This window comes from Amphibalanus amphitrite, unplaced genomic scaffold (genome assembly GCF_019059575.1).
Source record: "Amphibalanus amphitrite isolate SeventyFive unplaced genomic scaffold, NRLGWU_Aamphi_draft 000673F_arrow, whole genome shotgun sequence".
NCBI lineage: Eukaryota > Metazoa > Arthropoda > Thecostraca > Balanomorpha > Balanidae > Amphibalanus > Amphibalanus amphitrite.
The window spans coordinates 310,461-330,895 of NW_024882167.1; the positions used below are offsets into that span (position 1 = coordinate 310,461).

At 52.2% G+C, this 20,435-nt stretch overlaps 3 protein-coding genes across 3 annotated transcripts in view; 2 read left to right on the forward strand and 1 right to left on the reverse strand.

Moving 5' to 3' along the window:
* Nucleotides 1-9,647, forward strand: part of LOC122364382 (ras GTPase-activating-like protein IQGAP1) — a 52,410-nt gene extending 42,763 nt beyond the window's left edge. The window contains exons 12-26 of the mRNA XM_043334691.1: nucleotides 220-359; nucleotides 725-833; nucleotides 1,316-1,491; nucleotides 1,975-2,115; nucleotides 2,918-3,079; nucleotides 3,356-3,508; nucleotides 3,854-4,018; nucleotides 4,286-4,399; nucleotides 4,669-4,764; nucleotides 4,938-5,164; nucleotides 5,397-5,609; nucleotides 5,975-6,200; nucleotides 6,507-7,658; nucleotides 8,144-8,251; nucleotides 8,780-9,647. Coding sequence (XP_043190626.1) covers nucleotides 220-359; nucleotides 725-833; nucleotides 1,316-1,491; nucleotides 1,975-2,115; nucleotides 2,918-3,079; nucleotides 3,356-3,508; nucleotides 3,854-4,018; nucleotides 4,286-4,399; nucleotides 4,669-4,764; nucleotides 4,938-5,164; nucleotides 5,397-5,609; nucleotides 5,975-6,200; nucleotides 6,507-7,658; nucleotides 8,144-8,251; nucleotides 8,780-8,902 — 3,305 coding nt within the window. The 3' untranslated portion in view covers nucleotides 8,903-9,647. The remainder of the gene's footprint in view (nucleotides 1-219; nucleotides 360-724; nucleotides 834-1,315; nucleotides 1,492-1,974; nucleotides 2,116-2,917; nucleotides 3,080-3,355; nucleotides 3,509-3,853; nucleotides 4,019-4,285; nucleotides 4,400-4,668; nucleotides 4,765-4,937; nucleotides 5,165-5,396; nucleotides 5,610-5,974; nucleotides 6,201-6,506; nucleotides 7,659-8,143; nucleotides 8,252-8,779) is intronic.
* On the reverse strand, nucleotides 9,543-15,328 carry LOC122364380 (multifunctional methyltransferase subunit TRM112-like protein). The gene is made up of 4 exons (XM_043334690.1): nucleotides 15,093-15,328; nucleotides 14,132-14,233; nucleotides 13,420-13,512; nucleotides 9,543-9,721 (listed from the first exon to the last, which is right to left on the reverse strand). Exons 1-4 carry the CDS (start codon nucleotides 15,177-15,179, stop codon nucleotides 9,620-9,622), a joined length of 384 nt encoding a protein of 127 aa, XP_043190625.1. The 5' UTR covers nucleotides 15,180-15,328; the 3' UTR covers nucleotides 9,543-9,619.
* Nucleotides 15,329-15,874: 546 nt separating this feature from the next.
* The window catches only part of LOC122364384 (protein GPR107-like), a 31,129-nt gene continuing 26,568 nt past the window's right edge, over nucleotides 15,875-20,435 (forward strand). Inside the window, exon 1 of the mRNA XM_043334693.1 lies at nucleotides 15,875-16,238. Within this exon, the coding sequence (XP_043190628.1) occupies nucleotides 16,158-16,238 (81 nt within the window). The 5' untranslated portion in view covers nucleotides 15,875-16,157. The remainder of the gene's footprint in view (nucleotides 16,239-20,435) is intronic.

The following is a 20,435-nucleotide window of genomic DNA, read 5'->3' on the forward strand; positions in this document are numbered from 1 at the left end:
GAAGGAGACCTGTAACTTCTAAACTATGAGGAGGCTGAGCGGTTTGGCAAAGGGAGAGAGGATGCGGCTATCACGATGTTCAGCGGACCCCGGGCCGGTCGTTGAGAGCCGGCCGGGGACAGGGCGCGGCCGTCGCCTGTGGCCGGCGCTGTGTGCCCCTCTGTGGACGCCGGTGACACCCCCCTCCGTCCCGTCCCCCCGCCTCCGCCCCTCGTGCAGAGGTGGAGCTGATTGAGCGGGTGAACCGGGCCGTGCTCGCCGAGGACGACGGGGCGCTGCTGACCGCGCTCACCAACCCCATCCTGGGCTACAGCAGCGTCGGAGAGCATAACGTCCGCCACTGTCTGCAGCTGCTGCAGGTAACACTAACCACACGGTGTAACCGGTAACCATCGCCCCACAACGTGCGCCACTGTCTGCAGCTGCTGCAGGTAACCACACGGTGTAACCGGTAACCACACCGCGTAACCAGTAACCATCGCTGTAACCAGTAACCACCGCTGTAACCGGTAACCACCGCCCCGCAACGTGCGTCAATGTCTGCAGCTGCTGCAAGTAACCAGCCAGCGCTTATCCAGTCCTGGCAAGGCAATACACTGGCTGATACATTGTAGGTGGCGAAGTATTGTCTCTTACATATAATACCCTGTGTGTCCGGCCCTGAATTATATTGTCGCCGCTTTATGTTCACGTTTCCCCTCCGCTCCGTCTCCCTCACCTTCAGGAGGTGCAGCAGGAGCAGGACGGCGGCGACGGCGACGGCCTCCTATGGTTGGAGCACGTGGACCAGGCCGTCCGCAACGCCCTCGTCGACCACGAGCTGGCCGAGCGGGGTGAGAGACGCGCGGGAGGAAAGGTGGAGGGGCGGTCCCTCACACCAGTGGGCCGGGGCGTGCGCCGCGTGTGGGACGCGGGGCAGGGGCGGTAGAGGGGCGGTCCCACACACCGGTGGGCCGGCGCGCGCCGCGAGTGGGACGCGGGGGCCGGGTGTGTCAGACGCCGAAGAGTGTTTCTGAACTTGACTTCAACCTAAAATGTTCGTACTTTAATTTAGACGTAATTTGTGGCGTAAATCCACTTCATAAATCGGTCGTGAACAGAACAAACAACTGAGCTATTCGCCGTACCCGTGCCTCGTCTAGAACTGACCCGATCCCCCTTGGCAGCGTCCGCGGCGCTGTGTGGCTCGTATCCCCGCCGCACTACTGACCCGAGCTGCACACAGCTGTACTGACCCGATCCTTTGCCAGCATGCGCGGCGCTCTGTGGTTCGTGTGTCCCCGCCGCGCTCGTGTCTGACCCGATCCTTTGGCAGCGTGCGCGGCGCTGTGCGAGCTGAACGGCCCGGCGCCGGCCGGTGGCCTGTCGGCGGACCGCCTGGTGGCGCTGCTCTCGCTACCCTGCCTGGGACTACACGATGTCTCGCCGGGCCTGGCGCAGCACTACCTAGCCGCGCTGAGACGGCACCGCGCCGCCGGTCAGCACACACAGGTCAGTCAGGACGTGTCGGGGAACGGATACGGGTCAGTCATGGAGTGTCGGGGAACGGATACGGGTCAGTCGAGTGTCGGGACACAGACACAGGTCAGTGGAGTGTCGGGGAACGGATACGGGTCAGTGGAGTGGCGGGAGATCAGCCTCAGACCGTCCCCGGAGGACGTCATCTCCCCCGGAGCTCAGACTCCGTCCCCGGTAGATAGTCTTCCCTCCGATCGTAGATGAATGGATAGAACTGCAACCTGTCTCCACCGTCTCTACTGTCTGTGACTGTCTGTAACGGCACCATCCGTCCGTAGCGTTCTGCCGGCGCGTGGGTTCGCCACTCGCTGGGTGGGCAGTCACAGTAGCGTGCCCCGGCCCTCTGTAACCGTCTGTCCGTCCACAGAGTTCTGCTGGCGCGTGGGTGCGCCACTCGGCTGGCGGGCGGCCATAGTACCGTTCCCCGGCCCTCTGTAACCGTCTGTGCGCCCGCAGGGTTCGTCGGGCGCGTGGGTTCGCCACTCTGTGGGCGGCGCGGTGGAGGCCTACCTGGACCTGAGCGGCGGCCGGGTGAGCTGGCAGCCGCCCGACGGCCACCAGATCGGCGGCCACTGGCTCGACCAGACCACACTGCAGGTGAGAACTGAGCAGGCCACTGCACTGGCAGGGCGGCCACTGGCTCGACCACACCACACTGCAGGTGAGAACTGACCCGGCCACTGGCTCGACCAGACCACACTGCAGGTGAGAACTGACCCGGCCACTGGCTCGACCACACCACACTGCAGGTCAGTACCGACCCGACACTGCACTGGCAGGGCGGCCACTGGCTCGACCAGACCACACTGCAGGTCAGTACTGAGCAGGCACTGGCCTGGTTCGAACAGATCACACTGCAGGTCAGAGTGTGTGCCGGCAGGGCGATCGGCAACGGGTCTGGCCCGGGCGGACTAACGCCTGAAACAGACTCTTTCCGCAGTCAGGAAATCGCATGCGAGAGCCTATTCAAATACATAGAAGCACGCTCGCATCAATCGCACGTACCTCCCGGATGCGATTGATGCGGCTCTCGCATGCGATTTCCTAAACGCGGAAAGAGTCAGTTTCAGCCTTAACAGTCGCTCGCACATCAACACACTGATTTCCGTGGGGTGAGAACACGAAGCTGTGAATTCTACTTCGAAATGGGCGTGGATCTTGGATATCACATCAGTTTAACGGTTAACCGCATGTTAAATGTTTCATTTAGATATATCTCACAGTGAAACCGGGGTAGCTGGCAGTGTCACCAGTCTGTGTCTGTACCGGTAGGGATTGCTGACGGGGTGGTGTACCGACAGGCACTGGTGACTGAGGCGGCGCTCGGCGAGGCCGGCAGACAGTGTTACCAGTCTGTTGTGTACCGGTAGGGATTGCTGACGGGGTGGTGTACCGACAGGCACTGGTGACGGAGGCGGCGCTCGGCGAGGCCGGCAGACAGTGTCCGGAGCGGTGGCTGGTCCCGCTGCAGGCAGCTGCCAGGGGTCTGCTGCTGCGCCGCCGGATCCGCCAGAGGCGTCTCTTCCTCAGCCGGCACACGGACCAGATCGTCCGCATTCAGGTGGGTGCGCCGTGCCGACCGGACCGCGACGGCGCCTGCCATACAGTGCTGTGCCCGGTGGGCTGAATTCTGATCTTCATGGGACTGCTCGCGCCTCCGCCTGACAGCCGTGTATTATGTGTGTCCCCGTACAGTCTCGCCGCCCAGCAGGCCTCTGTGTGTCTGGCTGTGTCTGAGAGTGCGGGCATGTTTGTGTGTCTGTTCAGTCCCCTCCCCTCACTGTAGGTCTGGTGTCGCGGTGTGTATGTAACAGACCCCTATCCCCACCGCTTTCAGGCCTGGTGGCGCGGCGTGCGCCAGCGGCGGCGCTTCCTGCTGCAGCGCGCCGCGCGGATGAAGGAGCGCGTCGACCAGCTGCGCCGGGAGGTGGACGAGCTGAGGGAGCGACGCGAGTGGGAGGAGGGCGTCCTCGCCCGGTACAAGCCGCACGTGAGTCACAAATCAATCAGTACAGGCTCCACGTGAGTCACACAGTACAGGACTCACGTGAGTCACACAGTACAGAACTCACGTGAGTCACAGATCAGTCAGTACAGGCTCCACGTGGGTCACACGAGCCCCACCGCGACCCTGTCGGCGGGGTTGGAGGTCTGTTATACGGGGGTGAGGATGGGCGGCCGCTGCCGACCGACTGACGGTGACGGACGCGCTCCCCACCCGTGTGCGGAGGTCCGCGGGGGCAGGGGCGGACTGTGGGTCGGCTGACGGTGTCTGCTGGTGGCGCCGGCACCACCTGTGCTGACGGTGTGTGTTTGCTGGTGCCCCCGTCCACAGGAGGAGCTGGTGGTGCGGCTACAGCGCTGGTGGCGGCGGCACCACCTGCGCCAAGAGTTCCAGCAGCTGGCCGGCCGGGCGTCGCCCTCGGTGCCGCTGCTGAGGAAGTTTGTCCACCTGCTGGATGTGCGCGGCGCCGACTTCAAGGAGGAGGTCCAGCTGCAGGTCAGTTACACAACGCCGGCAGGTAAAGGCGCAGCTCAGTGCACCGCGGATAGGTACAATGTACGTATACTTTGTATGATTCAGTGTACTGTTAGCGGGTGCAGGGCGGATCTCACCAATCCTCAATGTAAACCAGCCTGTATCTCACGTCCCACATGACACTGTAACCGTCCATAGTACACCCACACCAGTTTGTCCTGCGTCCACTCGAGGACAAACATGTTACGTACTGAACGCCCACGTCTGTGTCTCTGGCGTGCTGAGCAGAAGCTGAAGGCGGACGTGGCGCAGATGATCCGCAAGAACCAGATGCTGGAGCGCGATCTGGACACGCTGGATGTGAAGATCGGCCTGCTGGTCAGAAACCGCATCAGCCTGCAGGTGCGTGACCGTAAGCCGCACCCGGGCCCGGCGACAGGTCCCAGCGATTCTGGAGCTCTGGTGGGAAAATAATCATTTGCACTTCAGCTTAAATTCTTTGGCACCGTTTTTTTTTTTTTTGTGGGCATGCTGGGGTTTAATTTGCGTGTGACCCTCAATCTTAATTATTGACTCCACTTTTACAATCAATAACCTTATGCTTTTATGACTAAGATATTATGCAACTGCTTCAAGACGCTGGTGTTGACGGCAACCGCCTCTTTCAACAGGAGGTGCTGATGCACAGTAAATCGATGGATGCCGCCAACAAGACGGGTACGCTCCCCAACAAACTGGGCACAATGTCCCGCGGCCAGGGTCTGAAGGTAAGCTATGGCGCCCCTTCCTACGCTTAGGGACTGAGCTGAGATACCCTCCCCTAAACGAGGGACTCATTTCACGGTTCAGCCGAGTCCCCCTGTCCCTCGGCCAGTGACCGAGCGGACCCCCCCCCCCGTCCGTTCTCGCCGCTGACCGTTGCGGTTTCCGTTGCCGTCAGGCGCTGAGCCGCGAGAGCCGCGCGCGGCTGTCGCTGTACCAGCAGCTGTTCTACGAACTGCAGACGCGGCCCGAGTACCTGGCGCGCCTGGTGTTCGCGCTGCCGCCCGGCCAGTCGGGGCGCTTCCTCGAGTCAGTGGTGCCCAGCGTCTTCAACTACGGCGCCAACGACCGCGACGAGTTCCTGCTCGTCAAACTGTTCCGCATCGCGCTCCAGGAGGAGGTCAGGTCAGTCCACAGGGGTCACATCGGAGGGTCAGACTCAGTCGGCAGGAGGGTTCAGGTTTATGGGAAGATGCCACCAGTGATCGGTGCATTGGGGTCATATCGGATTGAGGTCAGTTCATAATATAGTCTTGAGTTCAGATGCGTGAACACTGAAATGGTCATCCTAGAGAGTTCTGACCCGACTCATGGACAGGTGTACTGACTGGGCGGCGTGTGCTGTGATTGCTGTCAGGTCTCGGGTGGACCGTCTGTCGGACGTGGTGACCGGTAATCCGATGGTGGTTCGGCTGATCGTGCAGTACAGCCGGCGCCACCCGCTGCGGCCCGTGCTGGGCCCGCTGGTGGAGCGGGTGCTCACAGACCGCAGCCTGCTCATCAACACCAGTCCCGTGGAGATCTACCGACACTGGGTGAACCAGCAGGAGGCGCAGACCGGCCAGCCCTGGTGAGTGGGGACCGACACTGGGTGAACCAGCAGGAGGCGCAGACCGGCCAGCCCTGGTGAGTGCGGACCGACACTGGGTGAACCAGCAGGAGGCGCAGACCGGCCAGCCCTGGTGAGTGCGGACAGAGACTGGTACAGACCTGACCGGCCCGCCGTTGGCGATCCGGACATGGGATCCTGACTCGCCCGGCCAGAGCGCGCATTGCCGGCCAACACTCAGTGCGAGCAGCCTCCGCAGCACGTCAGGCTCCCTCGGACTCCTCCCCCCCCCCCTGATGGGTGACCCATCACCTGCCCTCGGAGGCCGCTGTCCCCGGTATTCTCCGCGGCTGTCTGACGCACTGCCCCCTCTGCCCCGTCCCCAGCGGTCTGCCGTACTCGGTGACCCAGGAGGAGGCCCTCCAACACCCCGAGGTCAGCCGCCGACTCAGCCGTGCCATCCACTGCCTCAAGGAGGCCTCCAACATATTCCTCGACGAGATCTTCAACGCGGTCGACCAGCTGCCCTACTGCCTGCTCTACTCGGCCAGGGTGCTGCGCCAGGCGCTGCACGACAAGTTCCCAGAGGCGCCCGAGAAGGACGTGCTCAAGGTCAGTGTCGGGCTCCGTGACGACCAGTGGGTCAGAGTGGGTCCGGGACACTCCACCGGTGCTTGACACCAGCGGTCCCTGGTCCCGCCGGATCGTGATGCTCACGAGTCTTTGGTACCCTACGGTCGCTGGCCCCACACTCCAGTCCACAGATCCCTGGCATCCTCACTAGTGTTGGTCTCATCGTTTCCTCCCCTTCCCATCCCGGCGCCCTGCGTGTCGCATGACTTAGGCCCCCCGCCCGCCTGCCGGTCCCCGGCCGACGTCTACCGTTCCGCGCCGCTGACCCATTGTCTCGGCCGCCAGGTGGTCGGTAACCTGGTCTACTACCGGTACATCAACTCCGCCATCGTGGCGCCGGACGCCTTCGACATCGTCACGCTGCCGGCCGACCAGGCCATGACGCCCGACCAGCGCCGCAACCTCGGCAGCATCGCCAAGATCCTGCAGTTCGCCGCCAGCAAGAAGGGCTTTGGCGACGAGGCCGGCCACCTGCAGGCGCTCAACCCGTTCATTGTCAGCGCCCACGAGCGCTTCAAGGAGTTTGTGCGCGCGTGCTGCGCAGTGCCCGAGCCCGAGCAGCACTACGGCCGCAACGAGTTCACCGAGGCGACGCTGATGGCTCGGCCGGTGGTGTACGTGTCGGCGCAGGAGCTGTGCGACACCCACCGGCTGCTACTGGAGCACGAGGCGGCCGTGGCGCCGGCGCGCGACGACCCGCTCCACCAGCTGCTCGAGGAGCTCGGCGACCGGCCCAGCCTGGAGGGCGTACTGGGCGCCGACGAGGCCGGCCACCCGCACCCGGAGCGTGTCGAGGTGCGCCTGGAGCTGCATCCGCGCGCCGAGACCATCGACGACCACGGCATGTCGGCCGACCGGGTGTTCGTGCAGGCCAAGCAGCTGCTGGTGGACGTGATGCGCTGCACCGAGGACGCCGACGTGGCGGCGTGCGCGCGCTCCGAGCCCACTGAGCTGATGGAGCGCGCGTACCGCGCCGTGCTGCAGCAGCGCGGCGCGGCAGAGCGGCGCCGCCACGGCCACCAGCTGCTGTCCCGCAGCGGCTCCTTCCTGGCGCAGCCGTGCGCCTCGCTGGAGGAGGCCAAGGACGCGCTGCTGGAGCGGCTGCGGCTGCTGGAGGGCGCCGGCCGCGCGCACCGCGCCGACGACTACCGGCCGCTGCGCGAGGCCGTGGCCGCCGACATCGTGCACCAGCGCCGGCACCGGCAGCAGCGCCGCCACGAGCTGGTCAAGCTGCGCCGCACCGCAGACTCGCTGGAGAAGAAGCGCGCCTTCTACCAGGAGCAGGCGGCCTACTTCAGCCAGTACCTGGAGACGTGTCTGCAGGCGATGGCGGCCGGCCAGCGCACCAAGCGGGCGGCCGCGCCGCGACGCTACTCTGCCGCCCGACTCAAGGAGAAGGGCGTACTCATCAGCATCGAGGGCATGCAGCCGGCAGAGGTCAGTGGGGGCACTGGGCAGGTTACGTATCGATCCAGACTCAGGCCTCTGGCTGGGCCAGTACCTCTTGTTTCTTATGTATGTTATACTGTTGAAGAGCTTCCATCGCCTTTGGTTGTACGTCAAGTGTTCCCATGAATTCCCGTGGGAAAAACCCAGTCTGAAACCCGCACCAGTATCATTTACCGGCGTGTTCAGCTGAATGGGGGTGGGGTCCAGTTTTAAGATCTAGCCGCTGATATAATGGGGTTTCGGTCTGTCCTCAACTGAAAGGGCTGGTATAATGGGTCTGTGCAGTTCGCAGCTGGGGGGGGGGGGGAGGGGGTGTCTCGCCGCTGGTATAATGTGGTGCGTGTGCTGTCTACAGCTGTGTGAGGGAGGGATATCTCTCGCCGCTGGTATAATGCTGTATAATTGTTTTCAGCTGAAGGGTGTTCAGTTTGAGATCTCGCCGCTGGTATAATGTGGTGTATATTTGTTTTCAGCTGAAGGGTGTGCAGTTTGAGATCTCGCCGCTGGCCGCCGAGGGCACGTTCCAGGTGAACGCCAAACTGCTCGGCGTGCAACTGGAGCGGGTCGAGATCAGCCTACAGGTGAGCCTTCGTCCGCGCCCGTCATATCAGCGCAGTTTGACGGCGCCCGTCAGAACGTATACACTTACGGACGAGACCGCTGCATACCTGCTCTCAATTTCTGCCACCTCCAAGAGGTATCTGCCGTCCTTTACAAACGGGCGGCGTGTGTTACTGTTCACTGGGCCAGACTGAGGGCCGTGTGGGCGGGAACGCGCACCATACGACCGTACGGCTGCACGGCTAGTTATACGGCTGTTTGGCCGTACCTCCATAATGAGATATACCGACAGTGTCGTCTTTGCTGGGCAAAAAAGCAGACATAAATAAACAACGGCGGATTTTCAGAATTACGGAATCAGAATGCTCAGTTTTGTTTGTTTATTTGTATTTGTTTTTTTTTTTTTTTTTTTTGTCCGCGATCACCTCCCGGTCATACTGGCAGCGCTGGAGCGGCTGCAATGACACGGCGTGTCACCCTCCCCCCTATCCATCTGACAGGAGCTGCTGCAAGTTCACCCTCCCCCGTCCCCCTCGCCACCCCCACAGGAGCTGCTGCAGCTGCAGTACGACGGCGTCTCCGTCATGGACATGTTCGGCAGGGTGAGGATCAACGTCAACCTCCTCATCTTCCTCCTCAACAGCAAGTTCTACGGCAAGACCAAGAAGTGAGGCGCGGCGCCGTCGGGCCGGCGTGTGCCGCGACACCCGGTCGGGTCTGTGGGCCCTCCGCGCCTGTGTCACACGCCGTGACGTCAGACTCGGAGCCGCCGTCACACGCTGTCCACGGGGGCTGGTGCACAGCTGTACATATCTCCGAGCTCGGGAGCAGCTCCAGTCTTCAGCTTCCTCTATCCACTAGCGTTAGGGCGGCGACGGGGCGGTGTGCGGGTCGCGGATCCCGGGGCAGTGTCCGCTCCAAACCGGGTCCGTCCGGCCGTCTGCCAGCAGGGTAGTCACGAGCGGAACGAAATGGTGCTAATGGGACCACACCACATGTAGGTGCTTTATAGAATATGGCGTGTACGGCATTGTACGCGCCCGGCGGCTGCCTTTATGGGGTGTTATTTTACGACGATGGGTCCTTGTCACCACCGTCCTGCCGTCCAGCCATTGGCGTCTTGTAGCAGCTGACAATCAGAGGCCGGGGAAATGTGTGCAGCTGGGGGGACGGCAGCGCAGGTGTGTGTGTGTGTGTCTGTGTGACGTGTCACTGCGGCGAGTTTGACGCACTGACAGTAACTGTTGCAGCCGGGGGCGGACCCGCCGCCTGCACCGAACGGGTGGGACCGTCCGCCGGGGCACACGACTATTAATAAACAAAGCGTAATCTGTATTAAACACAAACAAATGAGATGCGATGGCGCGGGGTGGGCCGAGGCCGGCGGCCTACACTTCGTCCTCGTTGAGCAGCATGTTGGGAATGCCGTCTGTGACGGGGAACTTGCGGCCGGTCTCTGGGCACACCAGGCTGCCGTTCATCACCTCCACCTGCCGTCCGAGGTCACACAGGGTCAGAGGTCACTGGACGGTTCACACGGTCAGGGGTCACTGGACAGGACAAACAGGGTTAGAGGGCGAGTCAGGGGTCACTGGACAGGTCACATACGGTCAGGGGTCACTGGACAGCATATTTACGTCTGGACAACGAGTTGCGTTGGAGAGGCCGGAAATAGTGGCGATTTCAGGACCGCAAGAATGGACCGTCATTGGAATGATTCTTTTTTAAACTATGCAGTTTTCGGCCGGAATTTAATAGTTACTACAAAATATTTTGTAATTACGCTTCCAGCAAGAATGAATGCCATCAGGGCTAAGTTTTTACTACTTTTGCATTTTGTCAAGAAGCATATAGTGCTGTTATATTGCAGTTTTAGCGCGTTTGTTACAAAATATGAAGCGAATAAGCGTCAGTGTAATTCATCAGTGTCAGAAATTGACTTGAGGGGAAGCTATGCTAATTGCTTTTGTCCATCCACTAGAAGTTATTAAATATTTTGTTTTGTGTATTCCAAAAGGAGAGGGAACTTTTTTATTTGTGCCTTCATGTCTGAATTGAATGTAGACCATTAAATTTTCAAGGCAGCTTACAAACAAGCATTTGGTCTGTCTCGTATATAAGCAGTGGCTAAGAAGAAAAGGTTGATCAATCCTTAAGTTCAGTCATCGTACTTCCACTTGGCAGCAAGATCCCCAAGGACAGAGGATATATTGTATACCTGTCCTGTAAATCAAAGCATTTTTGTGCCTGCAAAGGCTTAAGTTCTTTGTGGTGTGTTCGGAGTGAGGCTATATGGCCGTTTTTGTTGTATGTTTATGTGGAGATTGAATATAACTGTGACCCTGTGCTTGTTTGTATACTTACTATGGTCAAACAGGGAACAGCACATTCACATAACATACTCACCTAGCACCTAACTCATAGCTGTACGTTGCAGGATCTGTACTTGTTCATGTCTCGAGCATTAACAAAGCACTAAAGTAGCTTAGTAATCATTTCCCACATTTTCTGAGCATCTAACATGACATACAGCAGTGCAGAGCAGCTTCAGAGAAGAAACACTTAAAATGCACAGACTCACACCAGCCACCCAATGAGCCAGTTCCTCAGTTGACTGTTTCCCTGGATGCAGCTTGGCAAGGTGAGCTAACTATAGGCAAGTTGAAGGTTAGCAGGTAAGATTGAGTTAGGGTGAGTACCTACCTATAACTGGGTGCTAAACTGTTATGCAGGTCTTGGGTAGGCTGCAAATATGTGTGACGATTGAGGTTAGGTCAGCTGTCAGGTTATTCAGGTATGTTCATTGCTCAGGTCACATTTTTATGGACACTTGGCAAATTAAAAAAAAAAAACTAACATAACCTAACCTAAGCTAACCCGACTAAACCTACACAACTGCTGACTATAGGAACTAAGCACCCACCTACTTGTGCCTACATCTCATACCATGTCAAAACTCAAAGTAGAGTTCCTTGGTGGAAGATTACCCTCAGTACTTTTTATCCCAGCCCTGTGAAGAAAACTAATACTTCTAAGCTCTGAGTCACTGCTGGCCATCCACACTCCACAGGAAGAAACGCTGAGACTGAGAGCTTTGCCATTATATATTGGACCAACAATCACTATCACGAATGACTATGAACACATTATATGATCACATCGTTGCATGGATTGTCACATTGACAATTTTATAACAATCCTTTTTTCAAGAAATACAGTAATGATTAATTTCAAAATCAACATAAAGTGGATTTAGTGATCCAAGCTTTTTCCTCCAGTAGCAATGGAATGATCGCATGTTTCATTTGCCAGACACTGAGTACCTGATGCACATATTACAATCTGCATAGCATCTAAGCAAAGTAAAAAAGCTGCCAAAGTCCATTCATTCTATGATTCTAGATTTTAAACTTGATAGTTAGCACTAATTTATCTTGCTGTTGTAAGTTATCATTCAATATTCATACCAATACATCAATATGCGCTCATCAGAGTTCAGACAATATTTTCTGGCATGATCCTGCTCAGCGCACTCTTCAGTATTGCTCCAAGATCTGCAATATTATAGCTTGTTTTCGGCCAATAAGCTCTTTTAATTTTACTTTTTCTTGCTGATATATGAGCCCGATCAACTTGTGTTTATCAACCAAAATTTCATAACTTCAAGTTCAGCTTGATATTGATATTGATATTGTTCAGGAGTCAGGACCTCTGTCAGCTTCCTGGATACTTCGGATTGTTTTCAGTCACATGCATGATATAAGTCAATCTTAAAGGGACCCTCCCACCTTCAAAAAAGTTAATGAATTGGCATGAAAGTGATGTCGCTCGGTTCAGAAAGAGCAAAAACGAATATCTACCAAATTTCATCGAAAAATATTCACCGGTTTTCAAGATATTATACTTTTACTTTTGTTTACTTTTTGGGATCTCCGCTGTTTCTAGCGACTTTATTTGAAAGTGCGGCATTTGTTGCGCGCAATGCAGCATATACCACCGCGTGCTACCAAACGTTTTAGTAAAAGATTTAAAAATCGTTAGATCTCCGCTGACGTCACAAATTCTAAGGGGGCATACCAATGCACTAGCCCCTTAGAATCCGAAAACTGCAAGTTTGAAATTCCATATCTCCGAATTAAAGCATTTGTCAATGTTGTGAGTGCCCAAACCGGTATTTGCAGGCCATGGCCACCAATTTGGCTATCTCAACTCAAAACTAATGTTAAGGTGGGAGGGTCCCTTTAAGGGATTCAAAACATCCAACAAAACGACGCACAAGAGTACGGAAACAACCAGATAAACTTAAAAAGCGCCTTGGAACAGAGCCAAGTGGTGCTCCATTTGTTTGTTTACAATGATTGTAGTGCTGATGTATTTTTAGGACTCTGAATGTCGGCTTATAAAAAATGAAACGTTTTTACAAAAGTTGTAAGGCAATTAATATTTATCTGAAAGAACTAAAATATTCAAAAGCCAAACACTATGAAATACATGAATTGGAACGAAAAAGTAGCCCCCAAATCCAGCCTAATTACCGGTTCCTAAAACTGCAACAAAAGCAGCACTTTTCCCCGCAACTCGTTGTCCAGACGTAAATATGCCACTGGACAGGATACACAGGGTCAGAGGCCGGTCAGGGTTCACTGGACGGGTCACATAGGGTCAGAGGTCACTGGACGGGTCACATAGGGTCAGAGGCCACCGGAACGCGGCGCCGGAGACTCGGGGACGGCACGGGGCGTCGGCGGCCGGTCACGGCGGATGGGGTCGCGGCGTCCGTACCAAGTCGCCGTGGAGATGCAGATTATGGTCTCAATGATCCATGTTATGCCGAGCAGTAAGCAGGGCTGAGGCCACAGACATTCAGGAACGGTCTCCATCGACACTGCCACCGAGCGTGTCGGGGGGGGGGGATGGGACGTGTCGAACCGTGGCTGCGACGTACGGGGGCGTCACACAATCGCCAGCTCAGTAGGGTTCACGGGAGTTTGGGGGTCGTAAATTTAAGGTCGCAACGTCGAGCCGTTTCAAAGGATGAAAAGAAACGCGAGGCCATTGAGGAAAACAGATACAGTTCAGTAGGTCTATGTCGACAGAAAGTTCGAGACAATCGTTAAGTACCAGGTGAAAAAAACATGCATATTGCATACATCTCGCAAAGTTTTCTGGGAGCGTGAGGTTGGGTTACCTCGAGGAGAACGTGGTGGGCTTTCTTCAGGAACCCCTCGTTCGTCTCGAAGTCCTGGTCCACCGCGCCGGGCAGGTCCCCTTTGTGACCGACCTGAAACGAATACTGGTTCAAAACCTGCCAACGTTACCAATTGAAGATGGGTTAGAAATACGGGATTTAATGTGTAGCATAGGTAACATAGCATAGATTCATGTTATCTATGGGTGTAGGCCTTGGTGATGGAGCAGGCGGTCCGTTGGGTGGCGTGGCATGCGGGAACTATTCTCTCCCAGGAGTAATTGCCCGGGTTACTTAGAGGCAAGACTAAGAGACGGGCAAAGTGCAAATCAATAGAGAATTGCCAACATCGAGTGGTGGGAACTGGGCATCAACGCGGGAGTGTGAAGGGAGTTGTGTAAAGCAATGGAAAATTGTAAGCATTTTTGCGGCGAACCACCGGTGGCTACACTTTTTATATGCTTGTGCCTCTGTAATCGTTATGCTGATTGTTTGGCATCCTTTTACTACTGTTGGTGATTGCAGGTGACTGCCATGAATGTGTCACAACAAGGTCGCGAAAGTTGGTACACTGCTAGACACCAGTTAAAAGGGTGGCTGGCATCCCACATGTCAGCTGGGGGAATTATGTCACACTTGCACATGTACAACTGCCTTAAGCTCTTGCTAGGTATTTAGGTATTCCCCTTAAAAAATTCCAATTGGGGTTTACCTCCTCAGCTGTTTTGCATAGCACATCCCAGTCCACTTTTGGAATGATTTTTGCAATGAAATCTGGGTTGAAGTCCACTTCTTGTACCTTGATGTCTTCTGGCTGTTGGAAAAAAATAGGGCTGAACAATGAGCATGAAAGGTCACACTGATTACCAATCTGAGCAGAGGTCTATGCTGCAATACAATTATTACAAAAAGTAGCTCGGTTATTAGAATGATTGATAAACAGAGCCAGAGCCTATGCAAGGCAGAGCTCATTGTGTGGGCCCAGACCCCTCCTGTCTGAGAAATCAGCATGCATTTCTAGGTAGGAACCCAATAGAATTTGGGCACCATCCTGTAATAAATGAGCTATGAGACAGGCTTCTCCTGTTTAAAACAAACACACATTTTAATGCATACACAAGTTTGATGGTTAAGAGTTAAGACTTAAGAATAGCTGGTATCATACTCAAGGACAGAAGAGTACATAGTGCATTCTTATGTTCACATTGTGAGACATTTATAGCTTCAAATACATTTGTACATTCTATTCTATAGGTAGGTACTTGTACTAGGAACATATAATTAACCTCTCCTGAAGATTCTGGATTGCTTCAAATCACAATCAGAAATCAGAAACCATAAAACTTTTGGCAGAAAAAACTTTTGTTATCCACTAATGAAACGTGGTCAGCATGTACTCATCAATCATTCACCTTGACCCCCACCTAGTTAAAAGCTCATTCTGAATTGCTCTCTATCTAACACATAAGCCTTGCTGTCTTCGCAGCATTCAGCTGCAGTTCCTCAGAACAAGAACACCCCTCGCGGCTGGTGTTCGGCTTTTCGTGTCGCGGCTTTTCCTTTAAAGGCATTAATAAGCATAGCCATCATGGCACATACATCAACATAGACATGCTTTATGGCTGGTCGAACACAAATGCTCAATGGCTCAATGGTCTCGCATAAATCCTTACCGAATTGATGGAAATGATAAGGGGATAGCCGGTTACGACATTCTTCAGACATTTTGACGTTAGCATGTTGTGAGTCAACAGCTTCATGATTGCAAATCCTGGTTGATGATGAATCAATTCGCTTAGAATCTCAAGCGCACAGTCTAATTCTATTAACTTGAATCAGAAGCACATCCCCACGTCATCAACACCCAACACCCAAATGCAACACGCAAGCAACACGCAAGGGCAACACGCGTGCGCGGCGTGTGCAAGGTTGGCGGGGAGTCCGTACCTCTGTTCTATGCCAACCCCTTCTATCGCTATCCAATTCGGAGTTGCCATGACAACCGTAACTAAGTTCTGAATTCTTTCATTAGAAGGTATTTTTTAAAGAGCTTGCCCACAAAAAGCAACGAAATGAACTTTTTGTTATCAATCATATCAAGTTGTCCTAATAAGTCTCACTTCACAAAGCAGACACGTCAGATCACAAGGCAAAAAGGAACTTGGGTAACGACCTAACCGAACAGATTTCGACGGCATCGACGGCATCGATGCATCGATGATAATGGAGCACGTATGGTTTTTTGATGACGTAGATAAATTGGTGATTGAAAGTTTTGTTTCTTATCAACTTTTAATGATAATTTCACATCATAGTTGCTATTTCAAAAAAAACTTTTGGGTAATATGTCATGGTAAAATTAGTCTAATTGTGCATATTAGTTAAAAGCTTTATACATCAGACTTGGAAATGCTTTTTGTTTGATATTGAAACAAGAGCGCAGGAATCGTATAGCAACCACAAGCAGCACACAAGCGGGGCCCAAGCGGGGGAGAGCTGAGAAGAGGGGGAGCTGTGATACAAAGCGCTTGAATTATCAAGAAATCAGTACTTTTGCTTAGGTGTATCGTCATATGAAATTATCTCATTTGAGCATTTATTGTCGCTAAAGCAAAATTTACAGTGAATGGGTATGGATGATTCAGCAGCGATCTAGTCAAAGACCAAAGTGTTGATGCCTTTTTATTGTCCAGATTTTCTGTTGCTATATTTCAGTTTGTTATATTACTTAGGTCAAGATGTATATCAAGAACTGCATCTTAATTCTTATCATATGGACAACATCATCATCGGGACGCATCCATGAGCTACAATTGGAGGTGTGTTGCAAAGTGCAAAGCCAGTTGGGCAAACTAGTCTTCTGTAATCAAAAACTGGAGGCAACAAAATTGCTTCTTTATGACCATATTTGGGCATAAATGTTGACTGTTTCTTAATCACCAATCATCTAGAAATAAGCCAGTGTTTCAAGAAAGAACGGTATTAGTAAGCCTGGTGTCCCAGGAAGATGCCATATTGGGACGACAGATATATAAACCAAAACAAACCTAACCTGACCTGATCTAACCTTACCTACAACCCTACAACCTACAAACCTGCAACATACCCTACAAACCTACAAACCCTCAACCTACAACGGCCTACAACGGTATCTTGCATCTTCCTGGGATGCCAGGCTTACTTATACAAGAGGAACATGCCTAATGTTGAACAGAAATGTTGGAACTCTTTACTGAGTACAAGAATATTGTTTTAATCATAGTAATCTGACTTTTGAGGGGTAGTAAAAGACATAAGGGTAGTATTTTGATTCTAGAAGTCTAGTTTGCCCAACTGAAGCTGGCATTCTGGACAAGACCTCGGCGCGGAGGCACTCAGGTGATAAGCGGTTATGATTGACTGTGGTGCAGTGCAGATTTTGCATGGAGTGGTGTTGCCCTAATGTATTACTGGGCTACATACCTCTGCTGAAGTCCCTAATTCAGATACCTATTACCTATCAGACAATAAGTATTTCTATTCTAATTAGTATTCTCATTTGTATTCTCCTAGTGAAACCTGTGCTGAGCAAGGAAAAATGTAGCATCGAGTTACTGATCAATTGTGTTCAGCTCAAGTTAACTAATCATATTCTTATCTTTAGTCCTTAACCCGGCAGGCGGTGGGCCTACCAGCCACCTTCCGCGCGGTGGGGGGGCAGTGCTGGAAATGAGGCCGCTTTCTGGTCCCGGCGTTTTATTCTCCGGGTGGGTTACCCCCATCTAGCGCGTAGCCTTCCGGGACCCACTCAGGGTCGCGGTTGTTTTTGCCGCTCGCCCCAGTCGAGATGCAAAATTAATAGTCAAACGAAGCTTATTTAGGGCCAGCCAAACCAGTCTAGTCTGGAGTTACTGTTAAATGTATGCATATTGATGAAAGAAAAAGGTTTTGTAGTATCGATTAATTTCGGAGTCGTATATTCAGATGCCCCAAATAAACTTCGTGTGACTATCAACTTTGCATCTCGAATGGGCCGAGCGGTGAAAAACAGCTGCGACCCTGAGTGGGTCCCGAAAGGCTAAGCGCTAGATGGGGGTAACCCACCCGGAGAATAAAACGCCGGGACCAGAAAGCGGCCTCATTTCCAGCACTGTGGGGGGTGGCATTTTTGCCCCCCCCCCCCCCGTATCTCCGAAACTACTGGACGGATCCGGAAAATTCAAACGGCGTTCGATAGCCCTGTCAAATTTGTCGAAGGAAACCAAATTTCATTGACCTCGGGGTCACTGATGACGTCACAGGTCAGGTCAAAGATAAAATGTTTCACCGTTCACTGTGCTTCTAGGGAAAGCACTATAACACCGGGTAAAACGCATTTTGTCGAAAATCAGCGGTAAGGCGTCAGTTGTCTAGTACATATGTTGCTATTCGAGGCCACTGGTCATACCAGGTCAGGTCACAGGTCAGGTCACCAAGGGTCACCACATGAGCCCAACTTTACTAAGGTTATGTGATGCATGTTTTATGGCCAGTTTTTCATTTCCAACTCAATGGTGTTGGTTATAAGACCATCAGGTGCAGTTTAGGTCACTTTCTGGTGGAGGTCAGGTCAAGGTCAGGTCAAAAAAGGTCAAATTTCAAAGTTGATATTTTTGGATAAAATGGGTATCGTTTCGATGCAGCTCGTCACGGGGAGTCTAATGGTGGTCTTTGTTTTGCGCTACGAGGTCTAGAATTGCTAAAAATTGAGTTTGAAAATTTGACGTCATCAATTTTGAACAGTTTTTTTCGCTATAACTTGGCCAAAAAAAAAGAGGTATCGATCTCAAATTTGGTATGTAGATAGAAGGCGGTAGGGACTATCACATATATTCCGGTTTTTTCGAAATTCAAAAAACTTTTTGGATTTTTTGGCTATTATATTCAAAAAATCTATTTTTTATTTTGGGGGTCAAAATAAAAAAATTCGAAAAACCGAAATAGCAGTTTTGTAGCCCTTTTGATTCCACACCTTTTATGTCTAAAACATTTTTCTGTATCTCTAAAGCTGTAGGCCTGACAGCTCTTCCCGCGAAACCTTTTTTTGGGTCGAAAATGGCAAAAATGACGTCACTCTGACGTCATTAGCGGCCAACCTATCATAGCCTTTGGAAAAATTTTTGGTCACCATGTGCGCTAGCTGCTCTCGGGAGGGTACTGAAAGTTTGGTGACGATCGGCGCAGCGGTTCTCGAGATATATCGAAAAAGCAAAAGGGGGGGGGGGGCAAAAAAATGCCCCCCCCCCACCGCCTGGAAGGTTAAATGAAATATACCACTGGCACTTTCCTCAATTTACTTTTTTGCTGCAGTTTTATATCTTTTTGCATAAAATTATCAGAAAGGAATTAGGAAATAATGAATATTTTAAAAAGGAATTTGAAGTATTTTCATATAGGAAGAACTATTTGCGATCTTTGGTGGAGGCTAGATACTAGATAGTGCTGGCAACTGAAGCTTATTATGTGACAACCAGTGCGGCTAAATTCATTTTACGTTAGGGGGAGCATGTAGAAAAAAAAGCCGGAAAGGATGTCGTTATTTTCATAAAACTTGACTTCGACCCTTTTTAAGCACCGTTTTCATATATGTGACGATGTAGAGATGTAAATGATGTAGAAATATTAAATACTGATAAATTTTTGAAGGCATTCTGATATTCGGGATGTTAAATGAGGTTTTTAAGTCGGCTCATAAATTTGAACATTTCGGTTATTCGAATGGTTGTCTTGGTGTCTTGTGAGAGTTTGCAAAGTTCGTGTTTCTCCTGCTCCTAGACGTTTGGTTTCGAGGTTATATTATAAGTTGTGACTGCGGTGAGGATGTTTTTATTTATATTTTTAGGTCATTAAACTTTTCATTATGGGTGAATTTCCCCGCAACATTACAATTTTGGACACACTGGTGACAACCTACAATATTACCCACCAAGTTCAAAACAAGTGCATGCTGATTGGTTGACAATTGGAATCTGCCACAGGTGGCTGCATTCTTGGCATCCTTTCATAAGGGAAAATTGCTGTGTAAAGGAATAACCGAAGGTTTGTTGTCAATAGTTAAAACACTATTCTTTAGAATTGTGTTTTTCTATTGAAAAACAAATCTGAGTTCCCTGACAAATTGGCTGCCTGAGATCAGTACAACTTGATGCTCTTGAAAACGGCTGCTCCAAAAATTCTGATTTTTTCAGGATTTCTAGTGGGCCAGGTGGCAGGTGATCTACGTTCTGGTATGGGTATCCCCTCCGCGGACAATCTGGTGCACGTGCCACGTGACTTTGAAAATTCCCGTGTTAAGCCAATGGGCACAATGAAAAAATGCGTTCCACGGCAGATTGCTCGAAAACGATCCAAACGACCCCCCATTTTCTTACATGCGGATCAACCACCATTCGGTGCTCTACCCATGGGTATGTCGCAAAGTGGCCGGAAAAGTCCAGAACCACGTGCCACGTGCCGTTGAAAATGACCCTGCACACCGGAAATTTGGACTTTTGGTCATTTCAGCGCACCCATGATGCATACTATGGCGTGGGTGACCAAAAAATGGGTGTCATCCGATCGGCAACTGTTTAAGGTGTCGTCCAGTGGGTCAAAGTGGTAGTTTCAAACTTTTGGGATCCACCATTCTGGGGATTCTTTTTGACAATATACTTACGTTTCTTGGCGCAATGTTCATTCCACCCAGCCGGTCGTCAATGCGTTAGGTGACCCAAATGACGATTGACCTGAAGGAAGTTGGGGGCGAGGAACACGCACGTGCCATCCGTTTTTTAATTGGGCGCTTTCATCTAGGAGATTTTTGCAGATATCTTTTTGATTTGTGAAAATGACCAAAAAGCTGAATCTCTGCAGAATCCTAGCGGTATGCCAGTCGTTGATAAATTATTATCTTGCTGCGGCCGGGCGCTTATTTGCGGTGTTTGCATTTGCGACTTTTAGTCGTTTTCGGTTAGCAGTTAGCGTCGGTGCGATGCGGGCGGTCTTATTTTTTTTCGGCG

Excerpts from the sequence above, each read along its gene's own strand:
- LOC122364380 (XM_043334690.1), bottom strand. The coding sequence starts at position 15,179 with ATGAAGCTGTTGACTCACAACATGCTAACGTCAAAATGTCTGAAGAAT. Across the intron at positions 14,234-15,092 it reads TTATCATTTCCATCAATTCG|CCAGAAGACATCAAGGTACA; the intron begins GTAAGGATTTAT and ends TTTTTCCAACAG. Across the intron at positions 13,513-14,131 it reads TATGCAAAACAGCTGAGGAG|GTCGGTCACAAAGGGGACCT; the intron begins GTAAACCCCAAT and ends TATTCGTTTCAG.